The 26,238-nt window shown below is 46.3% G+C and overlaps 1 protein-coding gene across 2 annotated transcripts in view; it reads right to left on the bottom strand.

The window, feature by feature from the left end:
• CSMD2 (CUB and Sushi multiple domains 2) overlaps positions 1-26,238 on the bottom strand; it is a 678,038-nt gene that overhangs the window by 107,484 nt on the left and 544,316 nt on the right. For both annotated transcript variants that reach the window (XM_068966215.1, XM_068966217.1), the window contains exons 30-39: positions 20,561-20,755; positions 19,326-19,442; positions 16,475-16,588; positions 7,567-7,662; positions 6,262-6,465; positions 5,780-5,904; positions 4,847-4,943; positions 3,655-3,759; positions 636-754; positions 65-134 (exon numbers count right to left, since the gene is read on the bottom strand). In XM_068966215.1, coding sequence (XP_068822316.1) covers positions 65-134; positions 636-754; positions 3,655-3,759; positions 4,847-4,943; positions 5,780-5,904; positions 6,262-6,465; positions 7,567-7,662; positions 16,475-16,588; positions 19,326-19,442; positions 20,561-20,755 — 1,242 coding nt within the window. The remainder of the gene's footprint in view (positions 1-64; positions 135-635; positions 755-3,654; positions 3,760-4,846; positions 4,944-5,779; positions 5,905-6,261; positions 6,466-7,566; positions 7,663-16,474; positions 16,589-19,325; positions 19,443-20,560; positions 20,756-26,238) is intronic.

Genomic DNA, 26,238 nt, shown 5'->3' with positions numbered 1-26,238 from the left:
CCCTGAACTCAAACCCCTGGCAGAAATGGATTTGAGTGAACTGGAGAAGTAGGTGTTCTCTTACCAATACAGAGAGGTGGAGGGTAGTTCCAGCGCCGCACGGTCCCGGGCATGCAGGAGATGTGGGCGTGGCCCTGGAGGAATTAGGAACAGGGTGGGCCAGCTGCCCGCACAGGCACAGCTGCATGAACAGGCTGGAGGAGGGGCTTGTTCTTAGGCTTTGGGCTAAGGAGCAAGATACATGATCCACCGGGGGTTGGGGAGAGAGGTAGAGGGAGAGAGCTGGGGAAGGACACTTATTAACAGCCATTACTAAAGAAATCTCATTACTAAAGGTTCCTCATGAGACTCCTTTAATTACTAGATTCTTTCATCGCCTTCAAAGAGGAATTAAGTTTTCCTAGAGTCTAATCAAACCGAAACTTTGCAGGGACACATCTGAGGCTGGCTTGTGCCAAACGGCCAAAGTCAGCACTCTGTCTCGTGCATGAACCGCTCCAGGAGGGGACAACAGTCCCTGAGGGATCTGGGGAGCTTCTCTCTGTTCTGCGGTGACTGCAGCTCTGCTGGGAGAAGGCTGGCTGATCCCAGCTCAGGGAGGGGATCAGTCCTGGGGGGGAGTCAACGGAAGGTACCTGGAGGGCATATCCCGGCTCACACTGGAAGGAGACCACATCGTTCACCAGGTAGCGCTCACCAGTCTTCACCCCATTGCTGGGCACAGCAGGTTCTGGACAACTGCTCAGGCCCACCGCTAGACCAGACAGAGACAGACGACAGGAGAACGGACAAGTCCGTCAGGCTGATGCACTAGCAGGCTGCAGGCAGTGCTGGCAGCGAGGAGAAGCTGCCTCCAAGCTGTGTCCTCTCTGCTTTCTCTCCTCCCAACCACTAGGCCCGTGTTTCCCAAGACTTTCACCTCCCAGCACATGGGAAAAATCAGAATGTGCATACGGCACAGACGCCCAACAGATCAAAGCCTCCTGGAGCAGGTGGGTATCATCTGGGAACTCTGACTGTGCCTCCAGGCTCAAAATGATACAACCCTGCTGTCACCCCAGGAAGTTCCTTCGTCTCTTCCGATGCAACTCCGTGGGCTTTTAAGAAGTGGATGTGATGCTTAGAAATGAAAGCCGCTTGGGCCTGAATCCACAGATCTCAGCATCTGGGACAAAAGATTTCAAGGACAGTATTAAAACAATCATCAAAGTGAACTGGAAGTGCTTCATCTCAGCTGTCATCTTATCTCTTTTCTTCTCCACTCTTTCCCACCCTCCAAGTAAAAGGCAACTCAGTATTTACTGAGGTGATCACAAGATAGTAACCTAAGACCTACTTACTGGAATGGAAGTGGTGGACAGAAGGAGGAGGAGGGGCAGAGGGAAAAAGAGAGGAAGCAAGAGCAAAAAGTGTGGTAGGAGAAAGATGGGATGGAGAGAAAGGTCGAGACAGAGAGAGAAAGATGGAAGGACACGGAGAAAGGTCCATTCTAATTTCTTTAATTGAAAGTCCATTCTAATTTCTTTACATGGCAGTGGTGAATTTTATTTAAGCCAAGTTTACTACAAAGGAAGACTTTTTAAAAAAAATCATAAGAAATTTATTACTTTTGAAAGCAGACTGGTCATTTCCATTTCAATTAAATACACATCAAATATGAGTCATAGCAATAGACAGGACTTTTGTATCCTGCAAAACCCTTTGCCTCTACAATAGCAGTTAACTCTTCCTTTCTGTACTCTCTTTGTAAATGATCTACAAAATGGAAATGTAACTACAGGGTCCTGGCTCCTAGGAATTTCAGTCTCCAAATACTAACGGAGACCTCTGATATCCCCTAGCTTCTTCCACTGTGAGAGGACAGTGCACGGTAAACACCAGCTACTGAGAAAACCACCAGTTGTCTTGAACAACAACAGCAGAAAAAGAAAAAAAAAAATTTCAAAGAGGTGAATTTTTCCTGGGAATGAGGCAGTAGAATAAAAAGGAGATTTAGGAAAGAAGTCTCTTTGGAACAAGAAAGAAAAGAGAACATTCAAGGGAACATTAAAGGATTCAATTTTAAATATTGGATAAAGAAACAAAACTGGAGAGAACAGCGGAGAGAGGGTGAAAGGAAAAATGTAAATTATTCAAAAGCCTAGGATACTTCAGCCCACCAGGTGACTGAGGTCTGAGAGGTCCATGGGAGGAAGGGCTGAGAGGTCCCTGTCTTGTCCTCCACCCTGCAGGGTCTTGGCTTCAAGCTGCCCTGCACTTTCTGACCAGCTGACCATTTCAGTTCCGTCAGGTGATGAGCATCCTAGGATCTAGCCAATCCCCTCTCCACTACCTGGATGAGACGCATTTGTTCTGATACCAGCTGGGTGATGCTGACACCAGTTGGGTGAAGCAGCAAGTGGGGCTTCCATCTGTCCATCTTGTTCAGAGGGTCCAGTCGAATACCCCTTCCCCCCTTTCTCACTTCTCATCCCATACCTGACTCAGGCGCTCCTTCTGTAGAGTCTCACCTGGCCAGGGCCGGCGCCCCTCTTCTGTACTCTCTTAGCCTATCAGGTTGCACTACAATGACTGTCTCCATGTCCCTCTCCCCCTCGACTCTGCGCTTTGCGCTTGTTCACGTTCGTTCTGTGGGCGCCTACCACAGGGCATGCCACCTGGCAGGGGTCCCGTGTTTCTTCATGACAGTCACCTCCCCTCCAGCTCTGGGGAGAACTGCTGCCCCTCCTGGGGACACCCCTGAGAGACCTGCAGCTCTCATGCTCTTTTCTGTCCACATGCCTGCCTCTCTCCCACGGACACAGAAAGGACTCCTCTCTCTTGATCTTACACAATCCTAGCAAAACCAGCATTGCACCTGGCACACTGTAAATATTCAATAAGTATTTGTTGAATGAATGGGTGACAGACCCTGCTGCCAACCCATTCCTGTACCCGTGCAGAGGGGACGGGCAGACAGTCTCAGGATGAAAGCAGCCACCCCAGCAACCTCTGTCTTTGTTGCCCCACAAGGCACATCTGCAATCCTTTTTCATTTTTAAAAACTAAAAAAAATTAATACAATTTTAAAGGTTACTTTTCACTTCCAATTATTATAAAATATTGGCTCTATTCCCAGCGTTGTACAATACACCCTTGAGCCTATCTCATGCCCAGTAGTTTGCACCTCTCTCTCTCCCTGTAACCCTTTTCTTCAAGGGTTTTTAGTTGTGATCACTTAGGGATGCTGGAAGCCAGGACGTAAGATTTTGAGGATGGAGGTAGAAATCTGATGGGAGGGGAGTAAAGTCTGCAACGAGAAGAGGACATTCAAGGACAGCTGCATCACTGACCAGAGCTTAGAGAGGCCAGTTTTTAGACTGGAGCACCTTACACCTCCATTATTCTCTAAATAATATCCTGGGCCCCTTCCCATTCCTGTGGGGACTCAGAGGGAGCACACAGGTTTTTGCATTGGGTGAGAACCCTGGCTTCACTGCTTCCTGGCTGTTTCTGACCTTCTCTGAGCTTGAGCATCCTCATTTAGGTCTGTGTGAAGCTTTAGCAGGGTAGAGAATACACAGCCCCAGAACAACCCCCGGTTCCTCGTGGGGAACTCAGGCCCTGTCAGTTCCCACCCTGAACCCTGCACACTCTGAGACTCTGGATTCTCACTTTTGTACTCCAAGTGGAAGCCGGCTGCAGACACACTGATGTCTGAGTAGAAATGCAGGTAGAGCTGGTTGGAGGTGCTATTCAGTAGGGCAGGCACGGTTGTTCCTGGGCAAGGAAACAGGGACCAATCAGGCTTAGCCTCTCCCACCCCTGGTCACCACCCTTGTTGCAACCTGTTGAGGTTCTCATCCCAAGGTCCCCATGTGTCCCCAGCTATCAAACCCACTGAATGACAAGTTAGCTCCCCTCAGAGTGCTGGGTTTCTAATACCTACAGGAGGAGAGACTCTGAACAACTTCTGGCAAAAGAGCAGTGAGCACGCCACACGCCAGCAGCAGGTGGCCTCCTTCGGGGGCCTATAAGGTGGTCCCTGCCAGGTGTCTTCAAAGCGATTCTGATGTGAGTTGATTCTCTGGGCCATCCAGGCACTGTAGAGAGTCTACCTGGGGCATGTGACTCATTCCTAGATCTTGGCAACAGGGAGTTCTGGGCCTATGAGACCCAGATAAATTGCCCTGGCCTTTGGGCAAAATCATACACTACACTTAGAAGTCCACTGCTGGAATGGAAAATGGTGTGGCCACTCTGCGGGCAGTCCTTCAAAAAAATTATATACAGAATCTCCATATCACCCAGGATTTCCACTCCTAGGTATACATATACCTAAGAGACTTGAAAACATGTTCCCGTGGAAACTTGTATGTGAATGTCCACAGCAACATTGTTCATAATTAGCCAATGAGTGGAAACAACCAAATGTCCTTCAACCGATGAATGGATGAATGAAATGTGGTCTATCCACACAGTGAAGGGTTGACCCTTGAAAACATTACACTGAATGAAAGAAGCCAGACCCAGAAGGCCATATATTGTAGGACTCCACTTAGATGAAATGTCTGAAACAAGCAAATCCATAGAGACAGAAGGTAAGTTAGTGGTTGCCAGGGGGTGGTGGTGAGCAGGCCGATGGGGAATGTGTACAGATAGGTACCTGGTTTCTTTTGGGGCTGATGAAAATGTTCTGGAATTGGATAGTGGTGATGGTTGTAGAACCTTGTGAATATACTAAAAACCACTAAATTGTACACTTAAAAATGGTAAATTTTATGGCATATGAATCCCATTTCAATAATGATAATAATAATTCTACTGCCGCCCTGCGAGTCCAGGTTCCTGGAAGACCTCATCTTACCTGAGAAACTCCCCAGCATGGTTACAGTGTTGTCTGCACCGTCAAACACTTCCAGGGAGTCCCAGTTCTGCTCTGTGACAAAACTGATGACTTGAATCTGGGAAGGCAGGGGGAGTGAACTGCTGGTTAGGCAATCCTCTCTTCCCCACTCCCTTCCCCCTCCTCCTTTCAGTTACTGAGCACCTCGTCTGGATCACACTGTGCTGGGAACTTTGATAAAAGTTAGACACATTCCCTGTTCCCAAGGAGTTCATTGAGGGAGAGAGAGGTGGGATGGTTACGTGACAGTGGAGTGCTCTGTCAGGCAGAGAAGCGGGAAAGGACAGTCCAGGGCATAGGGCTACTTCGGGGCGAATGGCCTTCTCCTCACCTCTCCAACACTCCTTGAGTTTCCTCACTGTCCTGTCTCCAGACATCCTGCAGCTGCGCGCCAGTAACCCACCCCTGGGTGGACCTGTCCACCGGGAGTCCCTGTGGTTTCTCTCCGTCGGCCTTGGGGTCTGTCCCCCTCCTCCCAGGAGCAGCAGCTGTCCAGGGGGTCCTCCACCTGCTCCATCCGCACCCACCAGTCTGACCCCGATTCCGCTGCTGCCTCGGGCTGCGGGCGCAGCACCCCCGATGTGTGTGAGAGGGTGCCTGTCGGTTTGCGCCTTCCCCTCACCTGCAATGCCTCCTCTCCCAACTCCCCCCAAAATCCTAAGAACAGTACCCTTCAAGTCACCTGAAAAACACCTCCTGTGACTCCTCCCAGGCTTCACACTCCACCTCCAGGCCCACCTCCTCCTCTCGGCGGCTTCCCCGACGGCCCAGCAAGCCCCCACACCTCATCTTTCCTGAGCTGGGAGCTGTTGTGTTTTTCTGACTGTGGGCCTCCACTGCGTCACTGCCCTGAGGGGCTGGAGACAGGCTGCGAAGTCTCCCCCTGGCTCCTACCTGGATGCCAGCGCCTTCTGGGACCATGATCTTCCACACACAGTTGAGGCTGTTGAGGTAGGGCTCGGGGAAGCCGGGGGAAAGGATGGTGCCCCTGCGCTCCGTGAGGTTTCCGCCACAAGGCACTGGGAGAGAGGCAGCTTACATCTGGGTGGGTCCGCAGGGAGCAGACCCCGCCCAGGGCTTCCGGCCTCGCTGTGACTCCGCCCCTGCTGGCTCCGCCCACGTGCACAGCCCCGCCCCCTCCCCTGGGTGGTCCACCTACAACCCTTCCTCAGGGACCTGGACTCTGGCCCGCCACCCCCATCCCCCCAACCCCGATCAGCGGCTCCCACTGCCCCTTCATACCCACTCACGGGACACGGGTTGACCTGGAAGGGGCCACCCGCTCTCTCAAGTTACCCTGGCAGGCAGAGCTCGTGTGTCTCGCTGGGTATTTGCTGGCCACCCTCTCCCCCAAGCCCTGGTTGTCCAGGACTCACCCACACACGTTGGTGCTGAGACATTCCACTGGGCCAAGGCCCCAGGAACGGGGAGGCACTCAATTTCTGGGGAGCCCTGCAGGGCATAGCCGGAGTTGCATTCGAAGCGGACGATGGCCCCCACAGAGAAGTCACTGCCCAGCCTCCGGCCGTAGCGGGGTTCTGGTACTGAGCTGCACTGTGTGGCGCTGGTTCGGGGCACCGCTGCAGGGAACAGGGGTGCTGAGGGGCAGGCCTCAACCCTCTAGAAATGGGTCCAGGGATGGACACAGCGTGGGGCTGGAACGGGGTGGGACTCTAAGAGGCTCTGGGTGCTTTCCCTTAGGGCGGGCGTAGGGGGCTTTCTAGGATGAGGCCCATCTTCCTGAAATACAGTTGGACACACCAGGTAGCACAGCTTCTGGAAACTATGGAAAGCAGTAAGAGCCTCAGGCCCAGCCTTTAGGCCCAGTTGTGCTCTTTGCCTTCCCAATGAAGCCCCTTGCCCGGTAGGGTCCGATGTCCCCTAAGACCCTGCCCAGGGCCCTGCTCTCACAGACCTGAATTTCCCTTCCCCACCTAAAGGGGGCGATAGGACCTCGGACCGCCCCAGGCCCAGGAAGGGTGTCTGTGGGGCAGGATTACCCCTACACAGGGCAATGCAGGTCGTTCTGGGCAGTGGAATATACAGGACCTCACTTGGAACCTGAGCCCCAGGAGAGTGGACACTATCCTCAGCAAAGAGAGGCTGAGGCCTGCAGGGGAAGGCTAGGTTGCTCTGAGACTTGGCCTTTCAGGGCCATAAGGAGGGGAACACTGATTACCCACTTTGTGCCAGCTACTTTGTGATGTGACATGGTAACCCTGATTTTATAGATGAGCAAACTGGGGCTCTGAGAGGGGGAGTAGCTGATGCCCAGTTAGACAGTGCCAGGGCTGGGGTTCAAATCCATGTCCAGCTCACTCTGAAGCCCATGTTTTTCCTGGACCTTTATAGGCCTTGCAGGCAAAGCCGTACTCCATGGGAGAAGGTCTAGGTAAGAGGCCTGGGGTGATCTTCTCAATGCCATGAGGACTGTGCCATACAATGGGGAGTGGGGGAGGGCACAAATTAGCTTCCCTTCTCTGATTTCTCCCTTTATCCAACATGGAGTTGGGTTCAAGAATTGTCCATATTGGATGTATAAAATTCAACAGTATTTCAGGGAATTGCCCCACAAACACAGTAAGAATGAGGCTCAGACTGGGGGGGTCAAAGGTCCCTGTTCTCCTTGATCCCCGAAGATGGAGATTGCCTTCACACCTCCCACGTCACATCCTGCATACCTTGGTAAACAAAGTGGAAGCCTCTGGCTGGTACTTGGCCTTTGGCACTGAACTTAACAAGGACTTGATTGGAGGTGGCCAAGGGCAGCGATTCTCCTGCCAAGATAAGGGGTGAGGAGAAGAGGAAGATGGTGAGTCCAGCAGTCAGTCGGGCCTGGTAGGTAATATCCAGGCCAGGACAGAAGTGCTACCCACATCCCACATAGCAACCCCTTCCACCTCCCAGGTCTTCCTGAAATAAAACCTCACATTTATACTGTACTTTAAAGTTTACAGAAAGCTTTCACATCTATGGTCTTATGTTGACCTATATCAGTGCAAGGTTAGCACTCAGTACCCACAGTCTATAGATCAAGACAGAAAAGTTCAGAAAGATCAAATGACCTGTTTAGAAAGGAGAAAGCTTCTAAAGACATGTTGACCCACAGGGATGGGGAGAATGGCCATTACCAAAGTGACTGGTGGTTTACTTAGAAAACTGATGTCAATCTGATAAAAACAAACAAGCAAAAAGGCGCCAAGTTCTGGGAAGGAGGGTGATGTGATCATCAGAGAGCATCCCAGGCTTTTCCCAGATGCCCTGTGAAATGACTGATAACCAGAGAGATCATATAATTTATTGCTCACACTAGGGCACTTCTGAGAGTCAAAGGGCATGTTATTAATAATTATTATTCTGAGACAACCAAATGAAAGCTGGGACTATACCAGGCAAAGCAGGGTGTATTGTCACCCAACCGATAACACAGAAACTGGGGAAAGTCTGCACAGGCACAGGAAGCTAAGGAAGCCCAACAGCCTCTCTATCAGAAGAAAAAGGTGTGTCTTCTGCTTGATATGGTCCAGATGGACCTGCATCTGTGAGGGGGAGTCCTGCTCACCATCCACTTCCTGTCGAAGCTCTTGGAGAAAGTGGGGTGATGGGCAATGGCAAGGCCACTCTGCATGCTGCCCCTCCACAACCTTAGGGACCCCTGGAAATGTCTGCTGACCCACCCTCAGAAGGGAAGCAGGGCTGTAAACAGAAAGCCAGGCTATATCTCTACTGCAGCGAGGTCTGACGTTGGAACCAGCCAAGGAGGCTTTGGAAGGCACATCTGGGGCCAGCAGTGTTTCCAGAAAGCCCATGTGATATCCTTGGTTGTGGGGATTAGAGACCCTTTTTCACAACACATTTAGATTTACAGAGGTCCCAGATGGCTGAGCCTAGGAGTTACTTCCCCAGCTAACTTCTGGCTGCCAAAGCAAAAGGAAACACTTGAAGAAAAGCTTTTCTTGATTTTCACCACCATCTCTAAGTCCTCCTTTCAATAAATGTGAGCAGAACAAACTCAACTTTTCCATACTCCCAGCTGGATATATGTGGAGTGAAAGTATTGTCGTTCAGTCATGTTCAACTCTTTGTGACCCTCTGGACTGTAGCCCACAAGTTTCCTCTGTCTATGAAATTCTCCAGGCAAGAATACTGGAGTGGGTAGCCACTTCCTTCTCCGAGGATCTTCCTGACCCAGGGATTGAACTCGGGTCTCCTGCATGGCAGGTGGATTCTTTACTGTCTAAGCCACCTGGTATATGTGGAGTAGGACCTCATAATCTCTCCCAGATCCTGTTTCAACTTTCAGTCCTAGACATAGCAATCTCCATCTCCAGGGATAAACCCACAGTAAAATCCCTGGACATAAGAAAAGATTCCAAAGGTGTAAGGGAAGAGAACTCACAGAAGTCAAAGCAAGTATCTTTATGTGAACTACAACAAAGAACAGGTGAAAAATCTCAGAAGATTTTCAATCGCGCTTGTCACAAGATGAAATTCTAGCATTGTATCTCTGAAAGTAGAGGAGGAAATGTGTCAAAGGTCAGATCTGAGATCAATAAAGCCCGCAAAGAGATGAAAGCACCAGGACAAAGAACTAGATTCTGCAGAAATCAAACAGAAAAGTGGAGATTAAAGTTGGGAAATTCTTCCAGAATCCACAGAAAAAGGATGGAGAGATTAAACTAATGAGAGGAATGGCAAGTTACATGGAAGAGATATGGAAAAAAAATCCGATATGCATATATTAAGAATTCTAGAGAGAGAAGATGAGAAATTGAAGGAGAACAAACAGTTTAAGAAGGAAGACAACATTCTAAGCTTAAGAAAGATTTGAGGTTTTAAGTGAAACTGTTCAGAAAGTGCTGGATCTAAGTAATGAAAAGCGATTTCCACCACAACACATCCTAGTAGCCTTTTCAATTTTAAAAATAAAGAAAGATATGAAAGGTTTTTAAAAGAGAAAAACATGGATTGCCTACAAGGACAAAGAATTAGACTGGGCATCAACTCATCCATAACATTAACTATGGGAATAAAGTAACCACTGTGGTTTTGAAATAAGTTGGTGACCCATAATTTGATTTATAATCAAGTTGTCATTTATATGATACATCAAAGGAAAGGCATTCTCATACATGCAAGGTGACAGAAAGTACTGCAGTCAGGAGCCTGACTTTTAAAAAATGAACAAAAGTAGGGAAACCAAAAGGCATCAGGGATAAAGACAACTAGCAAAATGTAGTTCAACCCAATTAATTATTGTTAGGAAGGTAACAGCACTAAATGCAAGTGCAGAAACTTGTTCCTGGGAAAGAAGTCCATGATTGGAACATAATTACTAACAACATTGATAAGGCACGAATATATCCACAAAATCTGGGAATTAGCTGTGGGTCAGGTATGAATGGAAGGGTGAAGAAGCAAAAAACAAAACAAACCAAACAAAACCCCAGAATGAACCAAACAAGGTTATCGCATGCTTCACTGATAAAACAAGGAAACTTCCTTTTAAAAGAAAAAGACTCGCAGAGAAAACGAGGAAAGATAAATGAGGCGAACATATACAAACACGGAAGACAAGAAGATAGCACAATTGTTCTCACTGACATAGCAGGTGAAGTCGCTCAGTCGTGTCCAACTCTTTGTGACCCCGTGGACTGTAGCCTACCAGGCTCCTCCGTCCAGGGGATTCTCCAGGCAAGAATACTGGAGTGGGTTGCCATTTCCTTCTCCAGGGGATCTTCCCGACCCAGGGATCGAACCCAGGTCTCCCGCATTGGAGGCAGACGCTTTAACCTCTGAGCCACCAGGGAAGCCCTTCTCATTGACATATCAAGTAGAGAAACAAAAAACAAAAGGAAGACTGTTGAGTAGCGATCCTCAAGCTTTTCTTTTCCCCCCCTGACAACCTCAGGGACAGGGACACAGTTCACTCCCATCATCACCAATGGCTCTTCATCAGTTTTTCTCTACATAAGAGACAATCTGAGGATATTAATGTATACAGGTGCTATACTTCTTTCTATTAATCATGTATCTATCTATCTATCTATCCATCCATCCATCCATCAATCATCTATGTGTAACTCTATTTCTATTTCCACTGGTTATTTACATCTCTATCCATCTCTCTTTCTATATCCATATTTATCTATAGGCTTCATATGTATACTTATCTTTCTACCTGTACCTATACTATACTTCTGGAAGAGGCAATGACAGCTCACTCTAGTACTCTTGCCTGGAAAATCCCATGGACGGAGGAGCCTGGTAGGCTGCAGTCCATGGGGTTGCAAAGAGTCAGACACGACTGAGCGACTTCACTTTCACTTTTCACTTGCATGCATTGGAGAAGGAAATGGCAACCCACTCCAGTGTTCTTGCCTGGAGAATCCCAGGGACTGTGGAGCCTGGTGGGCTGTTGTCTATGGGGTCACACAGAGTTGGATACAGCTGAAGCAGTTTAGCAGCAGCAGCATACTATACTTCTCTATCTATGGTTATACTTTTATCTATCATGAGATTTTGAAAGCAATCCCAATTTACCTTCCAAATCCCTACCCTCCAAAATCCTGATTTACCTTCTTGGTTGAGTGTGTATGTGTGGGGTTGTTTCATTTCATTGAAAACCACTAATATATTGGGTTTGAACAATAAAACTGAGTAAGACTGACCTAATGGCTACTACAAAGCTTATTTAATCCGAACAGTAACTCTAAGAGTAGAATGTTTGCTGTCTTCACTTTACACTTGAGGAAACTGATGCTCAGAGTGGCCAAGCACTATGACTGCAGGCACCGACCAAGCAAGTGGGAAAGCAGGGAGCAGAGACCAGGAAGTGTGACCAAACCAGCCCACCCTAAAGGAAATCAGTCCTGAACATTCACTGGAAGGACTGATGCTGAAGATGAAGCTCCAATACTTTGGCCACCTGATGCAAAGAGCCGACTCACTGGAAAAGACCCTGATGCTGGGAAAGATTGAGGGCAGGAGGAGAAGGGGATGACAGAGGATGAGATGGTTGGATGGCATCACCAACTAAACAGACATGAATTTGAACAAACTCTGGGTGATAGTGAAGGACAGGGAAGACTGGTGTGCTTCAGTTGATGGGGTCTCAAAGAGTTGGACAGGACTGAGTGACTGAACAACAACAAGACGGTGACCGTAGAGCCTACATTCACCCTTTCCCTCTCTGCAGACTTTCCACATGACAAAGAACACACATTCTTCTCAGATACTTAGGGAATTAAAAAGAATGCCTTTGGCTACTGAGATGACCTCATTTAATCTCTAGAGTAGGGCTTCCCTGGTGGCTCAGAGGGTAAAGTGTCTGCCTGCAATGTGGGAGATCTGGGTTCGATCCCTGGGTTGGGAAGATCCCCTGGAGAAGGAAATGGCAGCCCATTCAAGTATTCTTGCCTGGAAAATCCCACGGACAGAGAAGCCTGGTAGGCTACAGTCCATGGGGTTGCAAAGAGTCAGACACGACTAAGCAACTTCACTTTCAACCTCTAGAGTAGAAGTGGTACAGGCTGGCAATAAAAATAGAAATTAACACAAATGTTTAAATGTAAAAACAATAATGTTCAAGTTCATGGGGGGAAAGAAGAGATATCCTTAAAAAACTCTTGTGCAGAAAGAATAAATCATGATCACAGATTATTAGAGAGTAATGATGATGAAAACAGTACATATCAGAATTTATGGCGTGGAGCCAAAACTATGTCTAAATGTGAATATATATGCTGTAACCTAGACAGCATATTAAAAAGCAGAGACATTACTTTGCCAACCAAGGTCCGTATAGTCAAAGCTATAGTTTTTCTAGTAGTCATGTATGGATGTGAGAGTTGGACTATAAAGAAAGCTGAGCACCAAAGAGTTGATGCTTTTGAACTGTGGTGTTGGAGTAGACTCTTGAGAGTCCCTTGGACTGCAAGGAGATCCAACCAGTCCATCCTAACAGATATCAGGCCGGAATATTCACTGGAAGGACTGATGCTGAAGCTGAAACTCCAATATTTTGGCCACCTGATGCAACAAACTGACTCATTTGAAAAGACCCTGATGCTGGGAAAGATTGAAGATGGGAGGAGAAGGGGATGACAGAGGATGAGATGGTTTGATGGCATGACCGACTCAATGGACATGAGTTTGAGTAGGCTCTGGGAGTTGGTGATGGACAGGGAGGCCTGGCATGCTGCAGTTCAAGGGGTTGCAAAGAGTCGGACACGACTAAACTGAACTAAAGTGATATGCTGTAAACATGCTTCTTTATTACATGGAGAAAATAAGAAACAAAACTCTCAATCCAGAGAGTTAGAACAAGAAGAACAAAATAATCTGAAGAGAGAAAAGGAGAGACTTTATGAAACAGGGGTCAATTAATTAGAAAAGAAGTCTACAGAAGAATTGACACGTATTAATAGAAGCAATAAAAAATCAAATGAAGCAAATAAAACAAAACAAACTAAACACTATAAAACCTCTGGTCCAGTTGAAAAAATAGGGCAACAATGAATCTAGCATTCACTCTGTGGAGTTTGTTATTATTTTCCAGTTAATTATCCTCTGCTTTTGTTTTATAATATCTCTCCTGTTTTTCTTCAGGTTATTTTGTTCTTGTGTATAACCACTAATACAAAGGAGACTAAACATTATCATAGGATGTTATGTAAGCTATGGTGTTACATTTAAAATAATTATAAAATGGATTTATTTTTACTAACATAAAATATCAATGTTGATGTTAAGGTAATATACCTAATCAGACCAATAATCATGGGAGAAAAGAAAAGAAAAATCACTTAGAAGAGATAAAATAATGAGACAAATTCATTTGCAGATGGTATTGCTTCTTGCCTAGAGGACCCAGGAGAATTGTTTGGCAGTGTTAGCATAATTATGGAAGGGTCAATAACTTTACAAGATGAATATACTCCAAATACCAGTCTTTTAATATACCAGCAAAGACCAGTTAGAAAATATAACAGGAGGGGGCAAGGGGAAGGCTCGTTTATAGTAGCAAAAAAAAAATATTTCCATGAAATTTCTAGGTAGAACGTTAACAAAAAATGTATACTGCCAAAATGAAAATGATAGCACCTTTCCAGAGTTTTTTTTTTTTCTTTCAGAAGATAATAAATAGAGAGACATACCATATTCTTGATGGGAAATAGAGTTACTATTATGAAGATGAAGTTCTCCTCCAATTAATCTATAAGTTTATTAGAATTCTGATGAAAATTCTGATGCAATATTTCTAAAAGTTATTTGGAGGCAAAATTAAGTAAGAATAGCCAATAAAAATTCAAAACCAAGAATGATAATAGGAACTTACAGTACCACATGTTTAAAATTATAGTGTTAAGCATTATTATAATCTTCTACTAATTAAAGATTTTTGATACTGATAGAAGAATAAACAGACATAGTGGAAATACATAAAAAGTTTAGAAACATACCTTTAACTTTATAAAAATATATGTAAATCTGGCACTTTGAAAATTCCATTAGGGAAACTGATTAAATTTGTAAGAATGTTGGTTAAATATTCCTCATTTCAAATAATAATAATAAATTCCAGAGGTATTAAAAGAAACAATGAAACTAAAAAAGAAGTAAAAGAAAACATAGAGGAATATTTATTTAGTCATCAGAAAGGTGAAGGAGAAACTTATAAAAGATGGATTGATCTTTGATCATTGATAGATTTACATGGTAAATTTAGATTTTCTGACATTAAAACATACCCTGAAGAAAATTAAATGGCAAATGACAAACTGTAAGGGAAGGTTTTTCGTATCATATACTATAGCTGCTGCTGCTGCTAAGTCGCTTCAGTCGTGTTCGACTCTGTGCGACCCCATAGATGGCAGCCCACCAGGCTCCCCTGTCCCTGGGATTCTCCAGGCAAGAACACTGGGGTGGGTTGCCATTTCCTTCTCCAATGCATGAAAGTGAAAAGTGAAAGGGAAGTCGCTCAGTCGTGTCAAACTCTTCACAACCCCATGGACTGCAGCCCACCAGGCTCCTCGGTCCATGGGATTTTCCAGGCAAGAGTACTGGAGTGGGGTGCCATTGCCTTCTCCGACAAGAGGTTTATATGGCATGTAATATATATAGCTTATAATAATATGGAAATTTACTAAATAAATACTGAAAAAAATGCGAATAGAAAAATCAACAATAACTTACAAGTATATTCACAAATAAAAACCATATGGGCCAATAGTTACCTTATAAAAGGTTAACCTAACTAGTGATTTTAAAAGGGCAAATTAAAAAATGAGATACCAATTTTACTTTTCAAAATGATATTTTCATTTTCTTAATTACCTAGTTTTTGTGAGAATAAAACATGCCTTATACGTTGGTGAACAAAGTGGCAAGAACTTTCAAGAGTGATATTTAACAATCTTCATAAAAAGCCTTAAAGATCACATATTTCCTTAAACTTAGCAATTCCAAGTCTAGATATTCTAGGGTAACAGATGTATACAAAAATATATGTATACTATATTAAATTACTATTCATGAGTGAAAAATAAACAATCTAAATGTTCAATAATAGAGAATTCATTACATAACTTTTAAATAACTATGATAGACTATTATACAGCATTTAAAAATCCTATTATAGAGGAAAATAAAGAGGAATGCTCACAGTGAACATTTTAATAAAAGTATGTACATTTTTATGTTCAGTAAAAAATGTAAAAGATGAAGTAGATATAAAGACTGGAAGGAGATACACTCCATCTTCTCAGTGGTTCTTTCTGGGTGGTTTTTATTTTAATCCTTTATGCAATTATTTTGCCTCTATAAGTTTTCCACCATGAAAATGCAACGTGTCTATAATTAGAAAAACATGTTGGGTCTCAATGCCAACCCACAGGGGAACGCTACACCACTTGGCGGTGGTCGGGGGGTGGGGGTGTAGACACATCCTGGGGTGAAGGTACCGTCTGAAGCGCCTTTCTTTTTTTAAATTTTAATTGAAGGCTAATTACAATATTGTGGTGGTTTTTGCCATACATTGACATGAATCAGCCATGGGTGGACACGTGTTCCCCATCCTAAACCCCCCTCCCACCTCCCTCCCCATCCCACCCCTCAGGGTCATCCCAGTGCACCAGCCCTGAGCGCCCTGTCTCATGCATTGAACCTGGACTGGTGATCTATTTCACATATGGTAATATACATGTTTCAATGCTATTCTCTCAAACCATCCCACTTTCGCCTTCTCCCACAGAGTCCAAAAGTCTGTTCTTTACATCTGTATCTGTTTTGCCGTCTCGCATACAGGGTCATGTTACCATCTTTCTAAACTCCATATGTATGCATTAATATACTGTATTGGTGTTTTTCTTTCTGACTTACTTCGCTCTGTATAATAGGCTCCAGTTTCATCCACCTCATTAGAACTGATTCAAATGCATTCTTTTTAATGGCTGAGTAACTGAAGCTCCTTTCTACGTGGGGATATTAGCAGCCGACAGACACAAAGGGGTGGTTCCCCCTGTGGCCACGCCCCATTCCCCTCCATGTCCCCGCCCCACCCTCACTGACTGCCCAGCCCTGGGTTACCTGTGTGGGAGCCCGAGAGGGAGCTGAGGAGCCTAGAGTGCTGGTTGTGGCCGTCATGCACCTCCACCACGTCGTTGAGGGCCGTGTGGAAGAAGGCAAACTGTCCAAACACCACTGTGGAGCAGAGAGAGACATGGTGTGGAAATCTCAGGGGGGAAGACGGGGCGGCCGTGCTCAGGGGTGGGGGAAGCCCTGGTGGGCTGGGGGCTGCGGACCAGGGGCAGGGCCGCCTCAGTGGAGCTTGTTGGTTCATGGGGGCTAACTGCTTGCTGAGCCTTTCCACTGGCTGATTAGACACCAGGCACAGGGACACAGGGAGCTGGGAAAGGTGCAACCAGAACTCTCCCATAGGGGTCAAGATGATATGGTGGACTGCACCCAGCAGCCAGGCTAAACCCTATTGCTTTCTCAGGTTGCAGCAGCAGCTACTCTAGGACACGGAAGAGCTCTCCGTAACATCCCCGTATTCCAGGTTGATCTCAGGACCCCGTATTTCCCTTAATTTCTCCTTCAAAGATCTAGCCTCTGAGGGCATCCCCTGACTACAAGATCCCCCACAGTTAAGAGGAAAGCATAGCAGCCCTCTCTGAGGAAAGAGCAACTGTCATAGGTTAGGCAAACCTCTCTACCTCATGTCCCTCTGGCAGATCCAAGCAAAGAAGCAAAGTGACTTTTCTGAAGCTCCTAATGTGTGCCAGGTACCATGCTTGTAATGCATACGATCTTCTTGAATCCTGACTCTTCCAGATACCCAATTTTAAGCAAAGAAACTGAAGCTCAGAGGTTAAACGAGTTCTAAAAGGCCACTCAGCTAGCTCATGGGAGGGGGCTGAAAAGCTGGTGGACCGTGGCCTTGAGGAGCCTCTTTTCAGGTTAAGACCTAAGGACCCTGCCATTTTATGGCTACTACAGGCTCTTTTCTCAATTATCGAATCTCTGCCAGTCACTGCTAGAGGGGCTGGGGTTGCTGACACTGTGGGGTCATGGGGGGCACAGCTCCATTTCAGACCCTGGTACATTCTGCTGGCACTTATCTCCCAGTTGGCCAGGTGCATCTGAGAGCAAGTACCAGGGTGAGTCCTTCTCTATTTTGGTTCAAGCCTTGAGCATGTAGGAAGTTGGGTGTGTGTGCACGTGTGTTTGGTGTGTCTCATGTTGGGGCAGGGAGGGACTTGGGCCATGGGACTGACTTCCTGGGGGGAAAAAGCCATTTGCAATGATGAGTGTAGCAGTGAGTGGTGTTAGAGACTCTGAGCTCCCAACTCACGGGCAGAGGAGCAAGAGGGAAAGCCTGTTTCAGCATCCTGAAAATGGACACTGAGCAAGGGGCGATGGCAGAAGCATTTCCATGCTCTCTGCTATGGAGGTGAACAGGATGGGCAAGGTTCACACACTGTGCATTCTAGTGGGAAGAGGCAGTCAAAAATGAAAATAACAACTCTTAAGCAAATAGATAAACAAGGTAATTTCAGATAGCGTTGAATTTTAGAGGAAATGGGGAAAAAAATGACAGACCAAGGCAAGCCACTTTAGATAGGGGATCAAAGAAGGACTCGGGCTTGGGACAAATATTTCAGGCCCAAGAGAAAAATCTACACTTCATCCCTGGGCTTAGCATCACTAACAAAGAGAAGATGCTCAGGACAGGTCATGACCCCGCCTAGAACCAGCTCTTCAGGTACAGGTTTCAGCTCAGGGAGACTGCTCAGCCTGGGGCTGGGTGCCTACAAGGGCACGAGCTCTTTATTTCTGGAGAAATTCAAGTATACTCTGCATGCCCACCTGTCAAGGACTAGGCACTGGGTGGCAGGTGGGATTGGAGAACCTTCCAGTACTTTCCTAGCTCTGATTTTGCAGGTCACAAGCTCCTGCCACACTAGTGTGTTGGGGAGCGGGTGTGTACACACAAATGCGCAGGTCCTGGCGTGGAGCTGCTGGTGCCAGATGGTGGGAGCTGTGAGTAGCTGAGGCTGGGAGTTTACAGAGGGTGGAAAACACGTCTCTCTCAGCTCTGCACCTCTGGTTCCCAGCAGAGCGTGAGGCCTCTAGGAGGTGTTAAATTAGTGTTTAGTGAATGATCAGCCTTGCCCCGTGCTTACTCCATCCTGTCTCTTGGGAGTAAGCAGCCAGTTCTCTGCAGGATGGTCAGGACATACAGATGCCCTTTACCTTACCAATGCCAACCCTGTTTAGAAACAGTTGTATCTCTTCCGACAAGCAGATTCAGGGAGAAAGCAGTCCAGCTGGTCACTGATTGCCCAGGTACAACCGGCTTGTGCCCCTCAAGAACTTTCTGAATCCTCCGGGGCTGTTGGACTCCTAACTAGCCCACTGCCAACCAGGTGACAAGCCTGGCTTCTTTCTGCCTGGGTCTCTTGGGATCTGGGGGCTCTTCTATCTTTCTAGGGCACTGACCCGCTCCATTTTTTTTTCTTGCTCATCCTACCAATTGCTGCCAGACCAGCTTCTGGCTTGCAGATGGACTAGCAGGATAACGTGGCACCCAGCTTCCTCCCCTGTATTTTCAAGCCCAGCTCCATCCCACTCCTTTTCTTCTTGCCCCACTGCCACTCTCTCCTGGGTTTCCAGGCAGCCTGGGTCTGCAGCACCTCTATTCATACCCAGGCTGTGCTAGGGAGGCCCAGGCGTACCTCCTTCTCTCTGTCTTGGCTGCTTCCTCTCTAATCACCCCATCCCTTGGTTCCAGTGGGTCTCACTAGCCTTCAGACTGCTCCGTTCATTTCCCAATAGGAGCCAGGCGGTTGAGACTGGGATTGGGGTGCAATTGGGAAGTGCTTGAGAATTGGAAGCAGTTGGAAAACATAAACAAACACACAAAACAAATCCATACCATAGTCCTTGGGCACGGTGACAAAATACAGGCAGATCTGTCCACTGGTGTAGTTCTGAGGGTAGTTGGGGGACAAGACCACTCCATCTGAACCCACATACTGTCCCCCACAGGGGGCTGAAAGAGAAATCAGGAAGATACCAGGTGACCTGCGGGGCCTCTCACCAGCTGTTCCCCTCTGTTCTGCTCACTCCCAGCCTGAGCTTCTGGCCTGGTGGGGATGCTCTGTGGCCCACAGCCACTAATGTGGGGGAGGGAGCTCTGGGAACATTGCCCGGTCCTGCCCAGGCACATCCATCTCTGGCCTGGCACATGGCCTGAAACCCACCCTGATGCTATCAAGGGCCCTCCTGTGTGCCTGCCAGTCCTTGCCCTCTAACCAGTGATGCTGGCAATGGTCCCTGGAGGCACAGCCTTAGGGAGCTCTTTAGGAACCTCTGCTGCTACCAGTGGGATCCGGACATGGTTTGCTGCCCACTGTCTGGGCCTGGGCAGTCAGTGTCTCCATGGCTAAGGAGTGGAGGCTTCCCCGAAATAGACACCTGGGGACAGACAGCTAATGTGACACAGCCATGGTGCCCACTCCCACAAGGGGTGGACTGCAGAGCAAGCCCTTCTCACCTGGGCAAGGGGCCTCCTTACTTTTTCAATTTAAGTGGCTGCCATGCCCCCATCGTTCTGGCACTCCATCTGCTCCCTCTCATCAGAGTCCCATGGCTAACCCAGATGCCCATGGAATTAGCCCACCCCACTGGCCTTAGTTCTAACCATATGAACTCGCAGGGGTTTTCCCTAGGACGGGGAACAATCTCCGGGTCATTTTTAAACTCCCCTTCCCTGGTGTCTCAGTAAAGAATCTGCCTGCAATGCAGAAGACCTGGGTTTGATCTCTGGTTTGGGAAGATCCCTGGAGAAGGAAATGGCAATCCACTCCATTATTCTTGCCTGGGAAATCCTATGGATAGAGGAGCCTGGCAGGCTACAGTCCATGGGTTTGCAAAGACTTGGACACGACTGAGCGACTAAGCACAGCACAGCACAAGGACACTGTGTGATCTGAGAGAGATGCGACATTGACAGGGACCGGGACATCTGGGGAATCTCCAGCCTCTCTCGTTCACAGTGAGCCCAGGGAGCCCTCCTATGAGGACCATGTCCCACCTGCCCCTTCCCCTAGCCCCTTCCGCCTCCCTGTGCATCCTCGCTGCCTCTGCCCCAGCCCCACATTCCTCCACCTGTGCACACTGGCCGGGGATGGTTCCACACTGGCTTCCCATCAGGCCCCAGGATGCAGCTCAGGGTTGAGGAGCCCTCCACCTCGTAGCCCCCATGGCAGTAGTAGGTGATGGAGGAGCCCAGCTTCAGGTCGGACCCCACTCGTGTGCCATTCTTGATGGAACCAGGATCGAAACACGACTCCCGTGGGTTTTCTGGAAAAAAGAAAAATAAACACATTTACACAGAGAGCTGGCTCATCAGTGGCCTAATTCCAGGGCACAGCACCTGTGGGGAGACCCTGGCACTGATTAGCCATGGAGGATATGGGGATTGGGGACTGACAGGTCTGTTCAGGTCTGGAAACCTCTCTAAATTTGGTTAAAAACTGGGACTGGAGAGTGAAATAATGCCATCTGCAGCAACACGTATAGACCTAGAGACGATCATACTAAGTAAAGTAATTCAGACAAAGATAAATACCACACATATCACTTAGATGTCAAATCTAAAAAGGGATGCAAATACACTTGTTTACAAAACAGACCCACAGACTTTGAAAACAAATTTATGGTTACCAAAGGGGAGGAGTTATGGGGGAGGGATACATTAGGAGTTGGGGATTAACAGATACCACCGCTACAACTAAAACAAGGGGATGGCAACCCACTCCAGTTCTTGTCTGGAGAATCTGCATGGACATAGGAGCCTGGCGGGCTGCAGTCCATGGGGTCGCAGAGTCGGAAATGACTGAGCGACTAGGCACACTGTAGAGCACGGGGAACTCCACTCAATATTCTGTAATCACCTGTAGGGAAAAGAAGCTGCAAAGAATGGGTGTATGTGTACGCATATCTATCAGCTTGCTGTTCATCTGAAACCAAGACATACTGTGAAATCAACAGTGTGTGCATGCTCAGTCGCTTCAGTCCTGTACGATTCTTTGCATCCCTATGGATTGTAGCCCACCAGTCTCCTCTGTCCGTGGGATTCTCCAGGCAAGAATACTGGAGTGGGTTGCTGCACTCACCTCCAGGAGATCTTCCTGGCCCAGAGATCAAACCCACGTCTCATATGTCTCCTGCATTGACAGGTGGGTTCTTTACCATTAGCACCACCTGGGAAGCCCATAAATCAACTATATTCCAGTATAAAATAAAAAGTAAATTAAAAATTAAAAAAAAGAAAGTAGGGCTAGAAGTCCTTTTGAAGAGTGAAATCTCCCTTCTCTCCACTTTCTTGCCCTAACCCTCCAAGGAGGGAGTTCCTGCTGCAATTTCGAGGCCCTCTCTCACCCCTGACTCACTGCTCTCAGGGGAGGCAGACGCTGCTCTGACTGATGGGAACTGACACGCCGTGGTTCATATCTCCGTCGTGACCAGGTCACGATGGTGAAGGTCATCCCTTTGCTCAGCTTTGAGCCTTCACCCTCTGCATGGTGCCTCCTGGTTTCTAGAAGCTTGCATTTGCGCCCTGATGATGGGATGGCCCTGCTCATTGTCTCTGCCGAGGGCTTAGGGTGGAGCAGTTCCAGACACACTGCTAAGTTTAAACTCAAGTGGGATCCAGAAAATGGCCCCTTGCCTAACAGAGGGCCCCTCAGTGGCTTCCTCATGTGCCCTGTGTTGCATCTCCTTGGCCCCCACATCAAATCTGTCCTTCCCCAAAGCTTAGCGTCTCTGGCCAGGATGCAACTGACTACTGGGTGACCCATTTGTGAATTGCAGAGATACAGGGAAACATCATCAGGGCTTATACTTCATCTTTTCTTTTATAAATTCAGAGTGGGTCAAATATTATTTGAAGTTCAGAAAACTTAAGTAACTTGGAACTAAGTTCACATAGCTCATATGAGGCAGAAAAAGCTGTGGCACCCAAAATTCATTCTTCCCACCTGATCCTTTTAAGTAACGGAACCCAGGGTTTATCCAGAATATCAAGGCACCAGCTAAGATCTATACATTCCAGGCTCCCAGGCAGCTAGATCTGGTCAAAGAGTAGTAAACACAGTCAGGTCAGATCACTGCCTCCCGAATCACTCAGAGTAAAAGCCCCAATCCTTGCAAGTCTCCAAGGTCCTGCACATCCTGCCCCAATCGTCCCTCTGTGACCCTGATTCCTATCATCCCCTTGTTAATTTTGCTCCAATCACACTGGTCTCTAGGTACATTCTCCCATCCTCCTGGCTCCTTTGTCACTTCTTGCACGACTTAGCTCAATATTGCCTTCTCAGTGACACTTCTCTGACCAACTCTTATTGTTTCTTTTTAATTTAAAAAAGTTTAAACAATTTTTGGCTGTGCCACATGACATAAAGGTTTGAACCCACATGCCTTGTAGTGGAAGCACAGAGTCTTAACCACTGCCAAGGAAGTCCCCTGGCCAGCTCTTTAAAATGTGATATTCCTCTCCCCAGCACTCCCCATCACCCTTCCCTGCTTTAATCTCTGCACTTCTCTGCTTTATTCTCAATACTATCTCATACACCATATAGTTACCTAATTTCTTTCTATCTCCCTCCACTAGAATGTAGGTTCCAGGAAGGCAGTTTTCCAGTTTTGTTCACTGCTGTTGTCCAGTGCCTGGCATATGATAGGCACTCAATAAATATCTAAGTGGAGAAAACTCTTGAGAGTCCCTTGGACAGAAAGGAGATCAAATCAGTCAATCCTAAAGGAAATCAACCATGAATATTCATTGGAAGGACTGATGTTAAGCTGAAGCTCCAATACTTTGGCTACCTGATGTGAACAGCTGACTTTTTGGGAAAGACCCTGATGCTGGGAAAGACTGAGGGCAGGAGAAGGGGGTGACAGAGGATGAGATGGTTGGATGGCATCACTGACTCAAGACACATGAGTTTGAGCAGCTCTGGGAGATAGTGAAGGACAGGGAAGCCTGGTGTGCTGCAGCCCATGGGGTCGCAAAGAGTTAGTTGGACACGACTTAGAAACTGAACAACAAAGTGGATACATGTGGGACTTCTGGAAAGAATGCTGAAGGGAAGGCGACTCAGCTAAGAGAATATTCATTGACCCTTCTTTCTTCCCTTCCTCCTTTGCACAGTTTGGAACTCAGATGTGGTGGATGGACCTCCAGTCGCCACCTTGGATCCTGAGATAACCTTGAGGATGGGAGCCACGTAGCCACGATGCAGCAGAAAGACACAAGGAGCCTAGATGGAGACACTTCAACAGCTTTGGGTGAAAATCTTCAGATTTCTTTCACATAAGAAAAATCGACTTCTACCTCATATAAACAACTGTACTTCTGGGTAACTGTCACACCGGCATCCCCAGCTGGATATGACTGCTCAGAACATTACTCTATGTCAGAGAGTCCTTTCCTCCTTTCTGTGTGTGGCAAATTCCTACACTTTTCAACGCCATGCTCTCCTGAGCAAATGTCCTGAATGTTGCCTTCCTTCTGGCAGAATTTCATTTTTCTCTTCTTGATTATCTTGGTAGGTCGGGTAAGTGCATTTCTTTCCAGTGGGTTCTGAACTCCTAAAGGACAGGGATCCACCATCTATTCATCTCATAACCCTGGCAACTAGCACAGAACTTGGCACTAGGGCTGACTCTATTTGGCACATAATAGGAGCTTAATAAATGGATGAGTTGATTGGCTGAACACCTCCAGACTTAGAAAATCAACATCAATGAGCCAACTACAGACTCTCTTCTCTCACTGCTCACATGTCAGAGCAAGAAGAACTCATCATTCCAAGCACTGTCACATTAATAATAACGACAAGGCTAATGATAATGATGATAGCCTCTTACACAGGAATATCACTTTGTAATTTTCAAAGCACTTTCCAATCTGTTATCTTGCTTGTACCTCACAATACCCTCTGCAATAGCGAGGGTCAGGTATGCTTCTGTTCCGGTTACAGATGAGGAATGTGGTGATCAGAGAGGCTAAATGAGTTTTCCAAGCCATTCAACTATTAAGAGGTAGAGTTAATACCAAACTCAGGTCTTCAGGCTGCCAAACCAGAGCTCAGCTGTGAATGATAAAACTAAATGACTAAAACATCATGATGATAATAACAAATAAGCCCCAAGCCCTCCAAAATGAGAAAATTAAAAGAACCAGATTCTTTTTGTCCTAATAGATAAGGCCTGTTTCCAAATGCAGTAACAGCAAAATACTGAAAATGACAACCCAAACAGTAAGGAACTGGTTTAACAAAGTTGGATTAGAGCCATCCACTGAAATGTAAGCAACCTTTGGAAAGAATAGCAATCACTTCTTGGCCTTTTGGCTAAGATCAAGTAGAAAGAATAGCAAAAGTCTTTGAATACTGATATGGAAAGGCGCCCAAGATCTATTGTTGGGCAAAACCCAAAACAAAGCTCAAAAAAGAAAAGCCAATCCATATTACAGATTATATACAGTGTGACCCCCATTCATATAGACAGGGATCTGTAAGCTGCAGTCCACTGACTCGCTACTGCCTGTTTTTGTTAAAGTTTTATTGGAACACAGCCACGCCCATTTGTTTACATAGTGTCTATGACTGTTTTAGCATTATAACAGCAGAACGGATAGGAGCAGAGGCCACCTGGCCTGGTAAACCTAAAATATTTACTCTCTGGTCCTTTATAGAAAAGTTTGCTGACCTCTGGTATAGAATTTATATATATATATATATATATATATATATATAATATCTGGAATGAGATAACAAGCCATTTATACTGGTACTTTAGGGAATGGTAGTATTGGGAGATGTTAAGTTTTTAGAGCATATCTTAAATGCTTCTGTATTAGTTGAATTTTTCTAATAAACATGCTACTTTTCTTATATATTTATTTTTGTAGAGCATCTTACTTTTATTGTTTTAATTCATTATCCTTTCCACCATAAAACTATACCTCAATGTGTCCTCTATTAGTCGTAAAATGGCATTAAGGGCACATAATCCAGACAGAATCTCTGGAAAACATAATTACCCTAATTTTAATGATTATTCCAAATAAGATTCTAAAAGAGAGCATACATTATTTTATTTTCCAGAAATATGACATTGCTGGATCAAAAAGTTAGAAGGATAACATATTGTACACATGAGGCCTCTCCTTTCTGACTTGGAAAAGGTATAGAAATATTCAACGTATTAAAGACATCAATATTAGTTAATGATGATATGATAGATTATCACTGAGCTCTGATTTCAAAGTCAGTAATTTCTGTCTTCTCCTTTAAATATTCTATTTGTCTTGCTATCCAGTGTTATAATAGTTATAAGGAATACTGTATTCATTATTTGAAAAATGTTTACACTTAGAAAAATCTGAAGAAAAACATGTGTTAAGTTGAAAGTAAGCGTAAATGAAGAGATCTTGAATTTAGAAAGACCAGGGCAGAGCTGAGTTGGGGGGAGCAGATGCGGAAATCTGGTAGGAAAACCTAGGCTTACAGCGTTGCTTTTAAGGGCTTGAAAGAGAAAATAGGTACTTTTTAGTACATTTTGGAAAAGCTGACTCATCCTGGCATTTCCTGAGTTGTTTCAGATTCTCTGACCCTTGCTTTGAGCTCTTCTTCCCTCTGTCTGGAACTCTCTCCACTCCCGCTCTTACGCAGTGGGCTTCTTCTCAACCTTTAAGCCTCTTTCCGTCTGCTTGGTGAGGCCTTCACCATTCTCCCCGTTTCTCTTTCTTATGGTAGTTTGTTCTTCCCTCACTTCTT

This window comes from Capricornis sumatraensis, chromosome 2 (assembly GCF_032405125.1).
Source record: "Capricornis sumatraensis isolate serow.1 chromosome 2, serow.2, whole genome shotgun sequence".
Classification (NCBI taxonomy): Eukaryota; Metazoa; Chordata; class Mammalia; order Artiodactyla; family Bovidae; genus Capricornis; species Capricornis sumatraensis.
This window is presented reverse-complemented; position numbering and strand designations above follow the sequence as displayed.